The sequence below is a fragment of the Rana temporaria genome, chromosome 8, assembly GCF_905171775.1.
Source record: "Rana temporaria chromosome 8, aRanTem1.1, whole genome shotgun sequence".
NCBI classification, from domain to species: domain Eukaryota; kingdom Metazoa; phylum Chordata; class Amphibia; order Anura; family Ranidae; genus Rana; species Rana temporaria.
This window is the reverse complement of record NC_053496.1, coordinates 183101378-183123365: the sequence shown is the minus strand read 5'-3', so window position 1 is coordinate 183123365 and position 21988 is coordinate 183101378. Positions and strand designations below refer to the sequence as shown.

Sequence of the window (21988 nt, the reverse complement as noted above, 5' to 3'; positions counted from 1 at the left end):
ATGTGTCTTGGGTCTTCTGCCCTATGCCAGGGTATAGCAGGATCTCCATCTTTGCAATTCTTCTGGGGTCACTTGCTGTGTTTTCTTTCCTTGCTGTTCCCATTTACTAGTTACCTTGAGGGGGGAATTGTAAGATCCTCAGAGACAAAGCTGCCTGATGTGGGTGGAGTCCTGGTTTAAAGGAACCAATCAGCTCATGTCTAGTAATACTCTTTGTATTTCTATTTTAGTAGATGGACGGGAGATGATGAAAACCTCAGAGGATTGTCTCACTTTGTCTCCAGACTGTAAAGTAGAAGATGAGGACATCACACAGTATAGTCCAGGAGAAAACCCGACTACCTCAAATGTCCATCCGGCACCACACAGTGTAGATGGACCATCGTATTCCTCTTATCCTGAGGAACCTCAGACTGTGCGGGACGGTGCCGGACCATCGTATTCCTCTTATCCTGAGGAACCTCAGACTGTGCGGGACGGTGCCATCCTTCCAACAGAGAAGAGGTTTTCCTGTACTGAGTGTAAGAAATGTTTTTCAGATAAGTGGCATCTTAATAGACATAAGAGGTTGCACACGGGTGAGAAGCCGTATTCCTGTCCTGAGTGCGGGAAATGTTTTTCAGAGAAGTGGCATCTTGATAGACATCAGAGGTCGCACAGGGGTGAGAAGCTGTATTCCTCTTATCCTGAGGAACCTCAGACTGTGCGGGACGGTGCCGTTCTTACAACAGATAAGAGGTTTTCCTGTACTGAGTGCGGGAAGTGTTACCGTTTTAAGTCTGGTCTTACTGTTCATAAAAAATCTCATACAGGTGAGAAGCCACATTCCTGTTCTGAGTGCGGGAAATGTTTTGTAAACAAATCAGATCTTGTCACACATCTGAGATCTCACACGGGGGAGAAGCCATATTCCTGTCCTGAGTGTGGGAAGTGTTTTTTAGACAAGTCCACTCTTCGCAGGCATCAGAAGACTCACACAGGGGAGAAGCCACATTCCTGTGCGGAGTGCGGGAAATGTTTTTCAGACAAGTCCAGTCTTAATAATCATCAGAGGTCTCACACGGGTGAGAAGCCGTTTCCCTGTTCTGAGTGCAGGAAATGTTTTTCAAGTAAGTCACATCTTTTTTATCATCAGAAAACTCACACGGGGGAAAAGCCATATTCCTGTTCTGAGTGTGGAAAATGTTTTTCAAGGAAGTCAATTCTTTACAGACATCAGAGATCTCACATGAGGGAAAAGCCATTTACCTGTTCTGAGTGTGGAAAATGTTTTTCAAGGAAGTCGCATCTTTCCAGACATCAGAAGTCGCACACGGGTGAGAAGCCGTATTCCTGTCCTGAGTGCGGTAAATGTTTTTCAAGTAAGACCCATCTTTCCTGTCATCAGAGGTCGCACACGGGTGAGAAGCCGTATTCCTGTCCTGAGTGCGGGAAATGTTTTTCAGATAAGTCGCATCTTGGCAGACATCAGAGGTTGCACACGGGTGAGAAGCCACATTCCTGTCCTGAGTGCGGGAAGTGTTTTTCAAGTAATTCACATCTTGTCAGGCATCAGATGTTGCACACGGGTGAAAAGCCGTATTCCTGTCCTGAGTGTGGGAAATGTTTCTCAAGTAATTCACATCTTGACACACATCAGAGATCTCACACGGGTGAGAAGCCGCATTCTTGTCCTGAGTGCGGGAAATGTTTTAAAACAAAGTCATATCTTTACGCACATCAGAAGTCTCACACGGGTGAGAAGACGTATCCCTGTCCTGAGTGCGGGAAAGGTTTTTCAGCTAAGTCACACCTTATCGTACATCAGAGAATGCATACAGGGGAGAAGCCATATTCCTGTCCCGAGTGCGGGAAATGTTTTTCAGTGAAGTCACATCTTACCTCACATCAGAAATTGCATACAGGGGAGAAGCCGTATTCCTGCGCTGAGTGTGGGAAATGTTTTTCAAGGAATACACATCTTGACAGACATCAGAGATCTCACACGGGTGAGAAGCCGTATTCCTGTCCTGAGTGTGGAAAATGTTTTTCAAATAAGTCTAATCTTTACAGTCATCAGAGATTGCACACAAGTGAGAAGCCGTGTTCCTGTCCTGAGTGCGGGAAAGGTTTTTCTAGAAAGTCCTATCTTTACAGACATCAGAAATCTCACACGGGGGAGAAGCCACTTCCCTGTCCTGAGTGAGGGAAATGTTGCTCACTGAAGTCCTGTCTTCCTGTACATCAGGGGTCCCACATAACCCTTGAGGTGTATTAGTGAGTGCGGGAAATGTCTTGTATATGAATGTTGCTGGACATGTGGGGAAGAAGCACACCCTGATATACACCTCAGATATACTCCATGGCTGATCTTCATCATGTAAGAAACAGTTGATAAGGAGATCAGAGATCACCAAAGACATGGATGAAGTGTTGTACCGTGTTGGCCATTGATAGCAGGAGAAAAATAAAAATGGAGTCATTACCTCTCATTGGTACATTTTGTGGTGTAAACTTTTTTTCTTCTAATGATTGAACTAGATGGACTTGTGTCTTTTTTCAACCAGACTATCTCTATGTAATAAACATTTACAGGTCTAGTTTAAAAAGCATGCAAAGAAAAAACAAAATTAGACGAGGAAGGAACAACAAGAAAGGACAGAGCTAAGAGAGTAGCAAGTGCTATAAAAAATTATAATCTGTCTACACATATCCTCACGCCCTCCAAATATTTACTGCTCCAAAAAGGTTTAGGCTTCTCTCCCTCCATAGGACCCAATAAGTTTGGCCTATTCAAGGACCTACATCGGGTCATTCGATCTTTAACACTAAAACGTCATTACACTACCAACCCTCAGGACAGCTCTAAAAATAATACTGATAGTGATACCATATCGGCCCCTATATTAGAACATACACCTTCCACGGTACTGAATGAAGAGGCGTTACAGATACTTGAAGATCTATGGTCAGAGGGTAATACTGAGGGGTATATGCCAGTAGCTCAGTTAGAGCCACCAATTATACATACTCCATTTAAGCCAAAATCCACTTTTTTTCCCTCTAACTCTGATGCCGCGTACACACGACCGTTTTTAATGTCATGATAAAAAACAAAGGGCCCGATCCACGTAGGAGATACGACGGCGTATCTCCAGATACAACGGCGTATCTCTGAGTCTGAGGCGTCGTGTCATGGCGCCTGATTCAAAGAATCAGATACGCCAGAATTTTGCTAAGATACGACTAGCGTAAGTCGCCTACGCCGTCGTATCTTAACTGCATATTTACGCTGGCCGCTAGGGGCGTGTACGCTGATTTACGCCTAGAATATGTAAATCAGCTAGATACGCCAATTCACGAACGTACGGCCGTCGCAGTACAGATACGCCGTTTACGTTAGGCTTTTGCCGGTGTAAAGTTACCCCTGCTATATGAGGCGCAGCCAATGTTAAGAATGGACGTCGGGCCAGTGTCGAATTTTCCGTCGTTTGCTTAAGTCGTTCGCAAATAGGGCTGTGCGTCATTTACGTTCACGTCGAAAGCATTGGCTTTTTGCGGGTTAATTTGGAGCATGCGCACTGGGATACTTTCACGGACGGCGTATGCGCCGTTCATAAAAAGCGCCATTTACGTTAGGTCACAAACATTAACATAAAACACGCCCACATGTTCCATATTTGAATTAGGTGGGCTTACGCCGGCCTATTTACGATACGCCGCCGCAACTTTGCTTTGAGAATACTGCACTTGCCTGTCAAAGTAGCGGCGGCGTAGCGTAACTACGCTACGCCTGCTTAAAATTAAGCCGTTCTACGTGGATCTGGCCCTAAGTTTTTCTCGACCTGATTCTTGTCAAGCCTGCCTTGCCTACACACGTTCGTGAAAAAAAAATGCTCGAGCAAAGCGTGGTGACCTACAACACGTACTGCACTATAAAGGGGAAGTTTCATTGGGATGGCGCCACCTTTTTGGATGCTTTTGCTGATTTAGTTTTAGTAAAAGTTTGGTGTCAGACGATTCACGATTTTCAGTCTTCGCGCTTTTCAGTCTGTTACAGCGTGACGGATGTGCTATCTCCATTACAAATGCTAGTTTTACCAGAACGAGTGCTCCCGTCTCATAACTTGCTTCTGAGCATGCACGTTTTTTTCCTGTCGTTAAAGCCTACACACGACCGTTTTTCACGACGAGAAAAATTAGAGCATGTTCTAAATTTTTAATGCCCATTTTTCATTTTGAGAACCCCACCCTACATGGAAGCGCAACATCCCCAGTGGTCAGTTCAACAGATTGATAAGGAACTGTTCGAGGATGGAGGACTATGTTGTGCAAAGCACTCGGATGACCAAAAAAATTGAGGAGAAAGAGTACCCATGTGAGCTGGTTAGAGAGGCCTTTTTTTCCACATGAATCCCCCCCTAAAGTGAACGTGATGAAAGGGGAGGCCAAAGACAACCATAACAACAATTTTAAGTCAGTTTCCAAAATAATCAAAAAACATTATAGTATTTTGCTATTGGATCAGAGATTGGCCCCAGTATTGCCACAAGCTCCAGAAGTTACTTTCCATAGAGCAAGAACGATTAAAAGTTTATTGGCACCCAGCAAAGTACTTAATAAGTCTACCAGATCTCCTTTAGACATTAGGTCCTATTTTGATGATTTTTTTTGATGATAAAAAAAAAGAGGATGCCTGACCTGCTAATTTCTTGTTCATGGGACTAATAAAATTACCACTAGGTCAGGAAAAGAGTATACATTAAAGCCTCGTACACATGGTCGGACTTTTTGCCAACAAACTTCAAAATGAGCAAGTTTTCCAAAGAATCCGACAGTGTGTACGCTCCATTGGACAAACTTTTTTGGTTTTCATCGGACAAATGTTCGCTCTGCAAACGGACAAACTTTTTGTCAACAAAAGTCCGACCGTGTGTACAGCAAGCCATCGGACTTTTGTACAAAGTGCAAATATGCATGCCCAGAACCAATGTTAAAATCAACCAACAATAGCAGAAGTTGACCAAAGGGTGGCGGTAAAGAGCTGAAAAAACAAGTTTTAGGAAAGTTTGCAGAAAAGTCCGAGCGTGTGTATGCTATGGGTGTGCCCCGCCCACTTCCTTCGGACAAAAATCCAAGGAAAAGTTTGTTTGAAGTCCGATCGTGTGTACGAGGGTTAATACAGTTTATTACATGCTCTACTGATTTTGTTGTATAAGTTCTACTGTGTCGTTTCGGTCTTTTTTACGCGGGGCGCACTATACACGCCTTACACGCTCGAATAGGTGACCACCGTAGATTCATCAAGAAGGTCTGCGTTGAGCATAGTGTGCCTCTGCATTTTCACCGTTTACACAATAAGGACATTAAGGGGTAGATCCACAGAAAAATAGATGGGCGCAGCGTATCAGAGATACGCTACGCCGCCGTACCTTACCTGGCGGAATTTCGAATCCTCAAAGAATTTGCGCCTTAAGTTACGGCGGCGTAGTGTATCTCTGGTGGCGGAATTCAAATCGGCGATTAGGGGCGTGTTTCATTTAAATGAAGCGCGTCCCCGCGCCAAATGAACTGCTCATGCGCCGTCCTGAAATTTCCCGCCGTGCATTGCTCTAAATGACGTCGCTAGGACGTCATTTTTTTTAACTTAGACGGGACGTACATTCCGATTCACGGACGACTTACGCAAAAAAAAACGACGGCCATACTTAACATGGCAATTCTAACTATACGCCGCAAAATACCAGCTTTAACTATACGCCGGAAAAAGCCGACTAGAGACGACGTAAGAGAATGCGACGGCCGCGCGTACGTTCGTGGATCGACGGAAATAGCTAATTTGCATATCCGACGCGGAAAACGACGAGAACTCCACCCAGGGAACGCCAAAGTATTGCATCTACGATCCGAAGGCGTACGAAGCCGTACGCCTGTCGGATCGAACCCAGATGCCGTCGTATCTTGGTTTGAGGATTCAAACTAAAGATACAACACGGGAAATTTAAAAGTATGCCGGCGTATCAGTAGATATACGCCGGCGTACTCGCTCTGTGGATCTACCCCTAAGTGTCTAGAAGTTTTCGTGATAGAAACCACTCCTAAAGGTACTCTAACCCCCAATGAGAGATTTTCCCTTTTATGCATTGATATTGTTGTGGAAATTTGAAGATGTATTTAATATGTATTGTCATAATGGCACCCAGTCTTAGTACTGCCCCAACCCGCTCTAAATAGAACTGACTGGGGCAGTCTGAGGCTGGTTGAATCTCGTCTGGTAGTAGAAAATGTCTTGAGGTTGGAGTGTGATGTTTGCGGCGTGGGCATATGTCCGCCGGCGAGGGGCCCTCTGTGCCTTTAGCACAGACGATCGTTGAGGAGGGGGTGCGCTCACTCCGCAAGCACACGAGTGGTTATGGACAGATGTGCGCTCTTATCTGGGTCTTGTCTGATCAGCAGGGCTTGCGATTCGTGGCGTACGCCTGTAGATAGCTTCCTTTCCACCTTAATAAGGGTATAATCTGGATATGCATTATTCTATGGAATGGCGCAGATTAGGATTCTATCAGGCGATTAATATGAGAGCTTATGATCGGTTAGAGGCAGGGGGGGCACTCCCTGCCACGCCCATAAGCCTTTAGCAGCATTGTATGTACTTCTATGCATTGTATCCATTGTATTTTCTTCTATTCATGTATTCTATGGGACTTCCTGTTAGAAGGAACGTCCTTATATGGTGTTAGCTGTGTCAGTGGAAGATCCTGTGTTAACCACTCCCATGAGGGAGGTGTTTAATGGGTGCAGTGAGCACCTCCTGTTTTGGGTAAATAAAAGGTGCTTGGCTGAGCCTTTGGGCAGTCATGCTGGCAGAATGATATGAGAACAGGCTGGTGATGGTGTCTCTTTGTATGAATGGCAGAGAATGATGGTGAGTGAATCTATTTAGCTTAATTATGCATTATTTCATTAAGACTGGATGCTGTGCTTTATAGCACAGGGCAAAATGGCGCTGTGCTCTGCGTACGGCCTAATTTTGCCACCACAATATATATGTTCGATTCACTTGCCCCAAAAGGGTTAAACGAGGAATTGGAAACGTGTAGTTTTGTTTAACTTCTTGATTTACTACCTGTTCATTTTTCATTTCTCTTTTCTCCTTCCCCTAAGCCCCCCCCCGTCACCCCTTTTCCACCACCGCTTCCCCTTCCTTTTTGCCTCCCCCCTTTTCTCCTCCTCTCTACCCGCCCTTTTTTCCCCCTCCTCTTTTCCTTCCTCCTCTTTCCATTTTCCCTCCCTCCTTCACCTAACCCCCCCTTTTTTCCCCTTTATCCGGCTCTTTCCTCATATATACTAGTTTCCATTTAGATATGTGCCGTTGGTGTCCATTGCTTTGGTTAGGCACCCTGTAGATTTTTTTTATATAGATTTTAATATGTTTACTGATTTTTTTGTTTATTATGTTTAGTGAGTTGCTTGTATGGCATGTAAAAAAAAAATCGCAATAAGAGTAGAGTGATTGGTTTACGCAAAAGTTATAGCGCCTACAAAATAGGGGATAGATTAATGACATTTTTTTTTTACTAGTAATGGTGGTTATCTGCGATTTTTGTCAGGACTGCGATATTGCAGCGGACACATGGGACACTTTTGACACCATTTTGGGACCATTCACATTTATACAGGGAACAGTGCTATAAATATGCACTGATTACTGTATAAATGTGACTGGCAGGGAAGGGGTTAACACTAGGGGGTGATCAAGGGGTTAAATGTGTTCCCTAGGGAGTGATTCTAGCTGTGGGGGGAGGGGACTGACTGGAGGAGGTAACCGATGTACAAGGGACACACCATCGGTCTGTTCTCCCTGACAGGATGTGGATCTCTGTGTTTACACACAGAGATCCACGTCCCTGGCTCTGTAACTGCCGATCGCGTGTATATGGAAGACATTGCGGCCGCCAGGCATGCGCATCGGCACCCTGGAGGCCCAAGAAAATCATATGACGGCCACCCAGGATGGCAGAGCCACCAAGTGGCCGTCATATTACAATAGCCGGGATGTGAAGTTGTTAAATCCCCTGGGTGCCTCATTCCTTGACTGTGACAAAGCGCATGCGCACGAAACGCATCGTCAAGGCAGCCTAGGACTGCTTGTGACACACCAGTTCCCATCTGCCACCACCTTTATTAATTTAGCAACTTCGGTAGCGTGACAGCTGTTTCAGCAGGTCCTGCCAGCTTGGATTTCCTATAGTGTGTGAACATTCTATTCATCTCCACTTTAGTAATTAGCTGGGGACATGCCCTCATGTGGAAGAGAGACCTATGGTTCGTCCATTTCATCAGTGCAGCTTCACGGCTCTCTACCGCTCCCACGTCTGTGTCCCAGCTGGACTGACGTCACTAAACACGCGGGACAGGGTTTCCATTCCATCTCCCTGCAGTTGGCTGCTCCAGTCTCCACATCCCGTACGTCGGAAGACCATCCACATGCACATCCACAGAAAGGAAGTTCCGGGTGAGAGGTGAGTCGGGAGGAAGTGGAGAGGAGACATTGTTGGACCTGGCAGCAGAGGAGTTAATAAGATATTATTATTATTTTACAGGATTTGTATAGTGCAGACAGTTTACACAGCACTTTACAACATGAGGGCAGACAGTACAGTTACAATACAATTCAATACAGGAGGAATCAGAGGGCTCGGCTCATTAGAGCTTACAATCTAAGAATATTATATATATATATTTCTCTCCACTATGTTGGGAAAGGAGGTGATCCCATCTATAAGGATATACAGTACAAACACAGCACAAGACCGTGTTCATACTACAAGACACTGTGTTACCTCTGAGCTCCACAAGGTGGTGATCTCACTTCTACCTAGACAGGAAGTGATGTCAGGTACAGACAGGAAGTTCCGGGTTAGAGGTGAGTCGGGAGGAAGTAGAGAGAAGACATTGCTGGAAATGGCAGAAAAGGAGGTAATAAGATCTTATTTTCTATTTACACCCAGTAACCCCGTCAAACCGTCCTCTTCCTCCATAGTCACTGTGACGTCTTTTATCTCCAGCAGATGATGATACACACATATATAGTGTGGAAACCTAGATTAACCCCTTCAGTGTCGAAACATTTTCTCAGCTATGGGGCCAAAACATTTCCTTCATTTTGTAGTTAAAGGGGATTGTAAAGGTAAATGTTATTTCACCTTGATGCATCCTATGCATTAAGGTGAAAAAACATTTGACAATATCGCCCTACCCAACCCCCCGTTTTACTTACCTGACCCCTCCATAGTCCCGCGCTCGCCCCCGACATCCTCTTCGCCGTGAGCCTGGCCGTTGATTGGCTACAGTGGCTGGCGCTGTTGTCAAACACATCTAATGGCGTGTCGGGGGCAGGGCCGAGTGATACAGTCGGTGGCTATGGCCACTGCTGTATCACGGGAGCGCGCCCGCAATAACTCAACACCATGCGAGCTTGCTTGCATGAAGGTGTGGAGCCCTTGCGGGGAGACATTCGCCGAGGGACCCCAGAAGACCAGGTTGAAGGGCTCCGAGGGGGTAGTGTAGCTAAACAATTTTGGGGCCCTTGATAGGGTTGGTAGGCAGCAGGTCTCTGAGGGAAGAGGAGGCTGTAGGGCTCAGGAGGACTCTAAGGTAGGGAGGGGGGCTCTTGGTCTATGATGCTCCTCCCACCTGAACTTATTTTTCAGACCTCCTTACAGAACTGCTGGGAGATGAAGGAAACCTTCACCGTCTTACCATCTCTCTGGTCAAATAAAATGTTCCTGGATACCAAGTGGAATGAAAAAAACAAAACAGTTCTTCACACTTGAGAACTCGTTCTTAGAGGAGGTCTGTTGGTGTGGCATCACCTAACAGGTGGTCAGGGGCCAGGGATGTGGAGGGGCAATCCAATGCCTTCCCATGACAGTCCCCGGTGCTGGAATTCAGAACAACAGGAGCCCACTGACACTCTGTACAGTATCCAGGATACTAATGGATACCTTGAAACCAATAAAGTAAACCCCTCACCCCCTACTGTCCACCTCCTACCCACAGGTAGGCTGCCATTGGAAGAAAGAAAACAGAATCCTCCCCCCATAGCTCTCCACTACACCAGCATCATCCTCCTGCTATCCAATCCAATCTCTTCTCTTACTGCAGAGAGTGACAGTGACATCACTTCTATCAGTCAGCAGGCTGCCGGAGATTGGAGCTTTGAAGCTGGCAATTATCCTGATTAGCAAACAAGTCAAAAGAAGGATTGTATTTATCATTCCTCATCTGTAGATCTAAAACTAATCAAAACCAGTTCAGAAACCAAACAAACCCAACAGAGAGAAGGGAATTTCTGAGAGAATTTCGTCAGGTCAAAATGTAGCAAATTATAGTTTGATCTCTTAGTACAACAACCCTCCTATTATCCCTCTCCCCCCCCTCACATCCTTATCCCTCTCCAATAAGGATGAGCTCCGGCGTGTTCGCAAAGAACACGTGCAGAGCCCGCCAGGAAGTCGGCACCCGCGCTGTGCTAATCACAGCCAGGCAGACATTTCCCGATCTCTGCAGCCGAGCATCGGGAAATGTCTGCCTGGCTGTGATTAGTGCTGCGCGGGTGCCGACTTCCTGGTGGGCTCTGCACGTGTTCTATGCGAACACGCTGGAGCTCATCCTTACTCTCCAATCCCCCCACTCACATATTGTGTATGATTAATACCATCCAAATAATTCATCATTTCATTTACCAAAGTTATCTGTCATCATGGAGACCTGTATAGATCAAATGACGGCACCAATGAGGATGGAGGAGGAACGGAGTCACATGACTGAGAAGATACTAAACCTCACCCTGGAGATCATCTACCTGCTGACCGGAGAGGTGAGGAGGATTCTGGGAGGTCACATGACATCACTCTTATCTCTATTAATAAAACACAGACCTGACCGGAGAGGTGAGGAGGATTCTGGGAGGTCACATGACATCACTCTTATCTCTATTAATAATACACAGACCTGACCGGAGAGGTGAGGAGGATTCTGGGAGGATCTCATAATATTACCCTTGTTCTTTCAGAGTTTTCCTCCTGTAAAGTCTGGTGACAAGCTGACCATCACAATATCTCTATTTCACTCCCTAAAACCTGAGAGACACAACATGCAGAAAATTCTAGAAGTCTCCAAGAAGATGATGGAGCTGCTGACAGGAGAGGTGAGCGGTGCCGGGAATTCTGGGACATTATCCAGTAACAGACAAGGGGTGTGTCTGGATGGTGACTGTATCATTGTGTGTGTCAGGTTCCTATAAGGTGTCAGGATGTCACTGTCTATTTCTCCATGGAGGAGTGGGAGTATTTAGAAGGACACAAGGATCTCTACAAGGACGTCATGATGGAGAATCAGCCGCCCCTCACATCACCGGGTAAGAGGAGACTTTATTGTAAAGGAGAGAGCAGTACGGAGGCTCCTAGATCCCCCATCATCTGATAAACACATAGAAACAATGTATTCAGTCAGTGTGTGTGTTTCCTACAGATGGATCCAGTAATGGGAACCCACCAGAGAGATGTCCCCGTCCTCTGTATTCCCGGGATTCCACTCAGGAAGGTCACACCATCCCCCACCATCATCAGGTAGATGAGGAACAATCACTGATAGTATCATTAGGATCTGTACATTATCTGCATTGTTACCATTGATGTCATTTTTATTCTATATTCAGAGTGGAAACCTGAGAGAGTCTAAAGTTGAGGTTAAAGAAGAGATAAAAGAGGAGGATGGGGAGATGGAGGAAGAACACAAAGATCTGTACCAGGACACCATGGTGGAGTCATCCAGCTACAGAAACCCACCAGAGAGATGTCCCCGTCCTCTGTATTCTCGGGATTCCACACAGGAAGGTCACACCATCCCCCACCATCATCAGGTAGATGAGGAACAATCACTGGTAGTTATACATTATACACAAGCATGTGTGTTACAATAAATGTTTTATAATATATTGCAGATTGGAAATCTCGAAGATGATGATATTTTTGTAAAAGAAGAGTATAAAGAGGAGGATGAGGAGTATGGGGTTATGGGGGAGTTTTCAGAAGGACACAAGGATATGATGGAGCCACCTAACACTAGAAACCCACCAGAGAGATGTCCCCGTCCTCTGTATTCCCGGGATTCCACACAGGAAGGTCACACCATCCCTCAATGTTACAAGGTTGGTGGGACGGAGAATCTAGAACATACACTTACAGTGACAATGTATGGATCTACTAAAGCTGGAGAGTGCAAAATCTGGTGCACTTTTGCATAGAAACCAATCAGCTTCCAGGTTTTATTGCCAAAGCTTAATTGAACAAGCTGAAGTTAGAAGCTAATTGGCTACAATTCACAGCTGCACTATATTCAGAGTGCTCCAGTTTTAGTAAATCTACTCCAATGTGTGGATTTTTTATGTGATCTCACAATATCAACTTACAGATGATATTCTCTCTCATTTTCTTGGTTTAGAGTGGAGATCCAATCGATATAGAATTTGAGGTGAAATCAGAAGAAGAAGAGACGTATGTCAGGGATGATCAGCAGTCTATGGAGGAGGATGGAATAACGGGGACATTTATAGAGGAGGACACTCCTACAGAGATCAGCACAGGTGGGTCATTAACACTAAATCCATTCCTCCACCCATACTGCTCACTGATTGGTCCAGAGTAGGGCGGGGACTGGGCGATGTCAGCCTGTAATCCCCTGGTCACTTTCCTGAGCTGTGTTCCCCGTCCTGTATTCCTGTACAGTAAAACCATGCTTGTAATCCAAAGCACTTGTATATCGAAGCATTTTTTTACAGGGTATAAAAGAGAAAAGAGGAGCCTCTAAGTGTAGCAATAAGTTGCTAAATGTTGTACCTTCATTAAATGTAACCATATTGCTACACTTAGAGGCTCCTGTCTTCCTTTTTATACTCAGTTGTGACATGACGCTACTCTTGTATCAAGACATTGCTTGTATATCAAAGCAACATTTATTAAAACATTTTACTTGTCTTGCAAAACGCTCTCAAACCAAGTTACTCTCAAACCAAGGTTTTACTGTATTTCTCTCAGATAATCTTCCTTCTCTGTGCTGCAGACACACTGCGAACAGGCAAAAAATGTGTGCGAACACCGTTAAAGTCTATGGGACACGAACATGAAAAATCATTTAAAGGCTTATATGCAAGTTATTGTCATAAAAAGTGTTTGGGGACCCGGGTCCTGCCCCAGGGTATCAATGCAAAAAAAAGTTTTTAAAACTGCAGTATTTTCAGGAGCATTGATTTTAAGAATGCTTAAAGTGAAACCATAAAAATGAAATTTTCCCTTTAATATTTTGCCTTGGGGGTTGTCCTTAGTATGCCTGTAAAGTAGTGCATCTTTCCCATGTTCATAACAGTACCGCAGCAAAATTACATTTCTAAAGGAAAAAATGTCATTTTAAATTGCTTGCGGCTGTAATGTATTGCCGAATCCTGGTAATATACATGTTGATAGGGACAAGGGCCTTTTCCCGACAACCCTGGTCATTGGTTGCCGGGGTCTGTGGGTGGAGGGGCTTATCGGAATCTGGAAGCCCCCTTTAACAAGGGGGCCCCCAGATCCCACCCTGCCCCCCCTATGTGAATGGGTATCAGGTACATTTGGCCGGAACAGCCTGCAGACCGGTGGAAGCACTTACTTTTGTGGCAGTGCCCCTTAGGCCTTGTATAGACGAGCGAACCTGTCCGATGAAAACGGTCCGCCGACCGTTTTCATCGGACATGTCCGCTCCGAGATTTTGGTCTGATGGTTGTACACACCATCAAACCAAAATCCCCGCAGAAAGACAGCGCGGTGACGTGGCTGTGACGTTGACGCCGCCACGTCCGCAAACCCGGAAGTTCAATGCTAAACCCTGGGCACCAGGTCGCGTCCTGACCCCTGCACTATATACTCTATATTGTACATTACATACTCCTGACCCCTGCACTATATACTCTATATTGTACATTACATAATTCTGATACTATATAGTCCTATCTGTTGTATCTTATACAATAAGTTGTACATTACATAGTCCTGACTTCTCCTTACTCCCCTCTGATATATATAATTATAAAAACATAATATGTATTCTCTTTTGTTACACCCATTTCCTTTAAACTGGACATTTTATATCTTGATGATGTTATTGGAGCACAGACTTTTACATGTTAATAATGTGATATCCTCCAACTTTGGAACCTTAAACAAAAAGTGATAATGAGGGAGGAGTCAATAACCCAATGATGGCGGTTTTCAGGATCAGTCCAGCCTTCATCTTGGTTGTTCTTCCCCCATCCTCACTCTCTGACCTCTGGTGGGGCTCAGCCCAGCGGTTGTTCATTGATTAAATCATGGATTAAATAAGGAAGTGCAGGACTTCTTGTGTTGGGAAGATGGCAATGAGTGATAGAGGGGGTGGGGACACTCGTCCTATAATCCTCTCATCACGGTCACTCCTATAAAAGACAGTTCTCATTGTTTCCTCACTCTCTGACTAAGGCCCATGAATAAAGAAATTAAGTGGTAGGAGATCAGAGGACCCATTTACTAGTAACCTTGAGGGGGGAATCGTAAGATCCTCAGAGACAAAGCTGCCTGATGTGGGCGGAGTCCTGGTTTAGGGGAACCAATCAGCTCATGTCTAGTAATAATCTTTGTATTTCTATTTTAGTAGATGGACGGGAGATGAGGAAAACCTCAGAGGATTGTCTCACTTTGTCTCCAGACTGTAAAGTAGAAGATGAGGACATCACACAGTATAGTCCAGGAGAAAACCCGACTATCTCAAATGTCCATCCGGCACCACACAGATCGTATTCCTCTTATCCTGAGGAACCTCAGACTGTGCGGGACGGTGCCGGACCATCGTATTCCTCTTATCCTAAGGATCCTCAGACTGCGCGGGATGGTGACAGATCATCGTATTCCTCTTATCCCGAGGAACCTCAGACTGTGCGGGACGGTGCCGGACCATCGTATTCCTCACAGTCTGAGGTTCCTCAGGATAAGAGGGACGGTGCCGGACCATCATATTCCTCTTATCCTGAGGAACCTCAGACTGTGCGGGACGGTGCCGGACCATCGTATTCCTCTTATCCCGAGGAACCTCAGACTGTGCGGGACGGTGCCGTCCTTCCAACAGATAAGAGGTGTTCCTGTACTGAGTGCGGGAAGTGTTTCAGTTCTAAGTCTAGTCTTAATATTCATAAAAAATGTCATACAGGTGAGAAGCCACATTCCTGTTCTGAATGCGGGAAACGTTTTTCAGCGAAGTGGCTTCTTCTCAGACATCAGAGGTCGCACACGGGTGAGAAACCATATTCCTGCCCTGAGTGTGGAAAATGTTTTGTACAGAAATTAGAACTTGTCATACATCAGAGGTCTCACACGGGTGAGAAGCCGTATTCCTGTCCTGAGTGTGGGAAATGTTTTTCAGATAAGCCCAGTCTTTCCTATCATCAGAGATCACACACAGGTGAAAAGCCGTATTCCTGTCCTGAGTGTGGAAAATGTTTTGTACAGAAATCAGAACTTGTCAGACATCAGAGGTCTCACACTGGTGACAAGCCGTATTCCTGTCCTGAGTGTGGGAAATGTTTTTCAGATAAGTCGAATATTCTCAGACATCAGAGGTCTCACACCGGTGAGAAGCCGTATTCCTGTCCTGAGTGTGGGAAATGTTTTTCCGTTAAGTCGCATCTTGACACACATCAGAGGTCTCACACGGGTGAGAAGCCGTATTCCTGTTTTGAGTGCGGGAAATGTTTTTCACGTAAGTCGCATCTTGACACACATCAGAGTACTCACACGGGTGAGAAGCCGTATTCCTGTCCTGAGTGTGGGAAATGTTTTGTACAGAAATCAGAAATTGTCAGACATCAGAGGTCTCACACGGGTAACAAGCCATATTCCTGTCCTGAGTGTGGGAAATGTTTTTCAGAGAATTCGAATAATCTCAGACATCAGAGGTCTCACACGGGTGAGAAGCCGTATTCCTGTCCTGAGTGTGGGAAATGTTTTTCCGTTAAGTCGCAGCTTGACAGACATCAGAGGTCTCACACGGGTGAGAAGCCGTATTCCTGTCCTGAGTGCGTGAAATGTTTTTCAGATAAGTTCAGTCTTTCCTATCATCAGAAATCACACACGGGTGAGAAGCCATATTCCTGTCCTGAGTGTGGAAAATGTTTTTTAGTTAAGTCACTTCTTCTCAAACATCAGAAATCTCACACAGGGGAGAAGCCACTTCCCTGTCCTGAGTGAGGGAAATGTTCCTCACTGAAGTCCTGTCTTCCTGTACATCAGGGGTCCCACACAACCCTTGAGGTGTATTAGTGCCTTGAGTGCGGGAAATGTCTTGTATATGAATGTTGCTGGACATGTGGGGAAGAAGCACACCCTGATATACACCTCCGATATACTCCATGGCTGATCTTCATCATGTAATAAACAGTTGATAAGGAGATCAGAGATCACCAAAGACATGGATGAAGTGTTGTACCGTGTTGGCCATTGATAGCAGGTTAAAAATAAAAATGGAGTCATTACCTCTCATTGGCGAGTACATTTTGTAGTGTAAACTCTTGCAAGAGGTCTGTTTTCTCAAGTCGTCTTCCAGGACGAAACGCGTTAACCCCACCACTTAAAAAGCGGTCCTCTAGGGCTTTTAAAATAAAAATGGAGTCATAACCTCTCATTGGTAAATTTTGTGGTGTAAATTTTTTTTTTCTATTGATTGAACTAGATGGACTTGTGTCTTTTTTCAACCAGACTATCTCTATGTAATAAATATTTACAGTCTAGATAAAAAAAAATAGTTGACCAAGTGTGACATGCATTCGCCGTACTATGACAAATTCTGGTTGTATTTTATTTCATAAAGTGATTTCCTATGATCATTGTGTCGTGAATTTATGAAGAAATAATACATTTTATATTTACTGGCAGAGATGTGAGATTCACTTAGGCCTCAAAACAGATGAACCGTGATTTTGCAATCATTGAACTGTTACCCTATTGGAGAGCTTTAAAGCAAAATAGATGATCTCATGCTTTTCAAGTTGTTAACGCATCAACCATTAAAAACGTTTACAAGCCTGTATTACGACAGAGACTCGCTGGAACAATTGTAGCTCTCATCACAAAACAAAAAGACATGTACCTGGCTTTAGTGGATAAATAACAGCCATCAAGACTAAAGGTTTTTCGGACTGCTATCACATAGAAACCACCCTTACCTAGCATAAACCATTGTGTTATGCCTCGTACACACGACCATTTTTCTCGGCAGGAAAAAAAACAACGTGTTTCCCGACGTGATTTCTCTCCAGCCCGACTTGCATACGCACGTTCATGCAAAAAAACGTCCGACCAAAGCGCGGTGACGTACAACACGTACGACGGGACTATAAAGGGGAAGTTCCTTCCAATGGCGCCACCCTTTGGGCTGCATACTTGATTCTGTGTGTAGCACTACCCCCGGAGGAGCTGCTGGATTGTTTTGGGTGGCACATTTACCTCATGGCTCTTTACAAATTCCTAGGGGTGTATGGTGCATATAGCAGTAGTAAAGGAATGTCCACAACAAGTGTCTTTTTCTGTGCTCTTGATTACCCAGCCGGGTAAAAACAATGAACTGGTGATGAAAGGGATAGAGGTTGAAAGGAGAAGGGGAACAGCAGATACAGGCGTAGTATTTGGAACAGTCCTGCTCCCATACGTAAGGCCCCGTACACACGGCCGAGGAACTCGACGTGCCAAACACGTCGAGTTCCTCGTCGAGTTCTGGGATGAAGCCGCCGAGGAGCTCGGCGGGCCGCCTTCTCCCATAGAACAACGAGAAAATAGAGAACATGTTCTCTATTTTCTCGACGAGCTCCTCGGCGGCTCCATCGAGCCAAAAGTGTACAGACGACAGAGTTTCTCGGCAGAATCCGGGTTTTGACCGAGTTTCTCTGTGAATTCTGCCGAGAAACTCTGTCGTGTGTACGAGGCCTAACACTTTCCGTACCAATCCTGCTTGAGTGGGCTTAGCGTACCCCGACAGGTATCACTCAAGCCTTTTTAGGATACAGTCTCTGCCACAGACCCTCTCTGATAGTAGATACAGAGGTAACCCTCCTTGGTAGAATTACGGCTGGATCTCCTTCTTAACGTCGCCCAGGTACCGACTGACAGGTGGTACACACGAGAGGATTAACCTCCGGACCGTTCCCGCGGATAAATCCTCTGGCGGATTTTGATCTGATGGTTGTACTAACTATCAGATCGAAATCCGCGCGGAATCCATCCGCGGTGACGTGTTGCGCCGTCGCCGCGATGATGACGCTGGAAGATAAAGACTTCCGCGCATGCGTCAAATCATTACGACGCATGCGAGGGAGAGGAGCGGACGGATTGATCCGGTGAGTCTGTACAGACCACCGGATCAATCCGCTGGACAGGATTCCAGCGGATAGATTTCTTAGCATGCTAAGAAATTTATATCCGCTGGAAATCCATCGGCCGGAAAAATATCCGCTTGGACGTACACACCACCGGATCTATCCGCTGGAACTGATCTGCGGATAAATCCCAGCGGATAGATCCGGTGGTGTGTACGAGGCCTTAGTGTCCGGCTACCTTGATCCCCGGTGGTTTGTCGAAATCCTTTTGGATTGCCAGCCTCTCATTGGCGCTCCTCAGACAAACTCCCTACTGAACAGCTATACCGCTTGGGATCCTCAAAAGTGGGAACCCGTCGCTGCTCAAATGTTCCGGACCAACATGGTTCCGGAACCAGGAACACTGCGTGGCACGCACGCCCCTGCTAAGCGTACCCATACTATCTGTGGTGGTGGATATCGTCACTATTTATGGGTCAATATTATGAATGGTCACCTATGAGGACTTATAATATAGGGGTACACCTTTTGGAGTCTCCTATTGGACATGTTACCAGATTAATAGTTTTTTGGGACTTGACTCTACTACTATCTTTTCTCATTTTTGCACTTTATACATATTATATTTGCAATTAAGCGCAGCACTTTTTTATGTCCAAACCCGAGAGATGGTTGTACGTGAAAATCCCAGTAGCTCAGCAGTTTCTGAAATACTCAGACCAGCCCATGTGGCACCAACAACCATGCTACATTCAAAGTCACTTAAATCCAATTTCTTTACCATTCAACCCTGGCTAAGAAAGGCTGGACTAGGCAATAATAAATTTCTATCCCCCTTGGTGGTAGTGATGACCCATTTATAAGGATATACATATACAGTACATATACACAGCACAAGGCCGTGTTCACACTACGAGACACTGAATTTCCTCTGAGCTCCACAAGATGGTGATCTCAATTCTACCTAGACAGGAAGTGATGTCAGGTACAGACAGGAAGTTCCGGGTGAGAGGTGAGTGGGGAGGAAGTAGAGAGGAGACATTGCTTGAAGTGGCAGCAGATGAGGTAATAAGTTATTATTTTCTATATACACCCTCTGTCATGTCCGTCCTCTTCCTCCATAGTCACTGTGACGTTTTTTTATCTCCAGCAGATGATGATACACACATATATAGTGTGGAAACCTAGATTAACCCCTTTAGGGTCAGAACATTTTCCCACTTTCCAGGCCGGAACATTTCCTTCATTTTGGAGATAAATTCCAGTAATATGGTCCTCCAAACAGCACTGACAATAAATAGACAAGGCAATGACCATACATGGCCTACAAAGGGCAATTATTACACCACACAGGCAGCCAATGGGCAATCATTACAATATGCAGCAAACACAATGATGGGGTCAGGAGTAAGGATGAGCTCCAGCGTGTTCGAAAGCTCCATGTGCAGAGCCCGCCAGGAAGTCAGCATTGAGCTGCGCTAATCACAGGCAGTAAGACATTTTGCGATCTCTGCAGCCGCGCATCCTGAAAATGTCTCACTGCCTGTAATTAGTGCAGCGCAGTGCCGACTTCCTGGCGGGCTCTGCACGCTGAGCTTTCAAACACGCCGGAGCTCATCCTTACTCACTGCCTGTAATTAGCACAGTGTCGAATTCCTGGCGGGTTCTGCACGTGGGCTTTGCGATTACGCCGGAGCTCATCCTTACTCCTGACCCCTGCACTCCATCATTGTGTTGACTGTATATTGTAGTGATTTCCCATTGTCTGCCTGTGTGGTGTAATAATTGCCCTTTGTAGGCCATGTATGGTCAGGATGGTCATTGTCTTGTCTATTTATTGTCAGCACTGTTTGTTTAGAGGAACATATTACTAGAATTTATCTCCAAAATGATGGAAATGTTCCGGCCCCGTAAGTGGGGAAATATTCTATAATAACCATAAGCCTCCATAGAAGTCTTTTGCAAAGCTTGCTCGAAGCTCCACCGAAGCCTCATGAAAGCACCAAGCAAAAGCAAGGTGTAAACAGGACTGTAAGCTAACCATTTTATTTAGTGACAGGATCTTCGACTGACCTTCAGAGAGCTTTAACCAAGCGTGTCCGAAGCCTTGTTTTGAAGGAAGTGTAAACTAGACCTTACATTGCTGGTCAGGAGGAAGAAAACATTCCCCAGCCTGCCATGAAAAATATGTCCCATCATTGGTGTCAGAGGGAGTAAAAATACATGCATGTTCCCGTGTATTTGTGCGTGTTCCGTTTTTGGCAGCCCATTCATTTTGATAGGGGACATTTCATATTTCCTTCGTATTATTGGCTCACAATATCTAAGTCTGGTTGCCTTAGATGACCCAATGCTATAGGAATGTCATTGTGAATGGAACAGGATGGGATAGCTCCTTAAAAAGTGATACCACTCCCCAAACAGTTGCGTTTGGTCAAATCCTACCAGATGGTCCTGTATATACTACAGATAAAACATGGAATAATCAGTCTCGTCTCAGGGCTGCCGAAATGCACGTCCCTGGTTTTGATCATCTGTGCCAAGCCGCAATAGAAACGGGCGGGACTCCTTGGAGAAACATCTATAGATAAATATTCTTGTTACATTTTCTAAAATTATTACATTTGTTGTCTGTATCTGTCATTACTTCATTAAATGTTATACCTACAAGTGTTGTGATCTCTCGTTGCACATCTCAAATAAAACCCAGAAATTGTAAACTATCATGTAATCGTGATAAAAGACATTTCAATGGGCTGCCAAACGTATGGAAACAAGAAAATAGTAGGGCATGCAGGACTTATGAAAATGTTCCGCACCGAACCTCAGAACCTCCGAACCTTCAAGGCCGGATCACACCAAAACACGGTGCAGGAATAAAGCATTCCATGCACTTCTCCCGCACCACATGTGTTTGGGGTGCCATTAACATTTAATTGGCACTCTCACACTTTCGCGAGGATGCAGTGGTGTGGAGTCACATGACTGAGAAGATACTAAACCTCACCCTGGAGATCATCTACCTGCTGAACGGAGAGGTGAGGAGGATTCTGGGATGTCACATGACATGACTCTTATCTCTATTAATAAAACACAGACCTGACCAGAGAGGTGAGGAGGATTCTGGGAGAATCCCATAATATTATCCTTGTTCTTTCAGAGTTTTCCTCCTGTAAAGTCTGGTGACAAGGTGACCATCACAATCTCTCTATTTCACTCCCTAAAACCTGAGAGACACAGAAGATTCTAGAAGTCACCAAGAAAATGATGGAGCTGCTGATAGGAGAGGTGAGCGGTGCCGGGAATTCTGGGACATTATCCATGGAGGAGTGGGAGCATTTAGAAGAACACAAGGATCTCTACAAGGACGTCATGATGGAGAATCAGCCGCCCCTCACATCACCGGGTAAGAGGAGACTTTATTGTAAATGAGAGAGCAGTACGGAGGCTCCACCTAGATCCCCCATCATCTGATAAACACATAGAAACAATGTATTCAGTCAGTGTGTGTGTTTTTTACAGATGGATCCAGTAATGGGAACCCACCAGAGAGATGTCCCCGTCCTCTGTATT

The 21988-nt window shown here is 45.2% G+C and overlaps 1 protein-coding gene across 1 annotated transcript in view; it reads left to right on the top strand.

Annotated features, from left to right (window-relative positions):
* The window catches only part of LOC120910590 (zinc finger protein 850-like), a 35177-nt gene continuing 13189 nt past the window's right edge, over positions 1–21988 (top strand). Inside the window, 4 exon segments of the mRNA XM_040322349.1 lie at positions 1–31; positions 480–2188; positions 11987–12055; positions 15141–16284. Of these exon segments, the coding sequence (XP_040178283.1) occupies positions 1–31; positions 480–2188; positions 11987–12055; positions 15141–16284 (2953 nt within the window).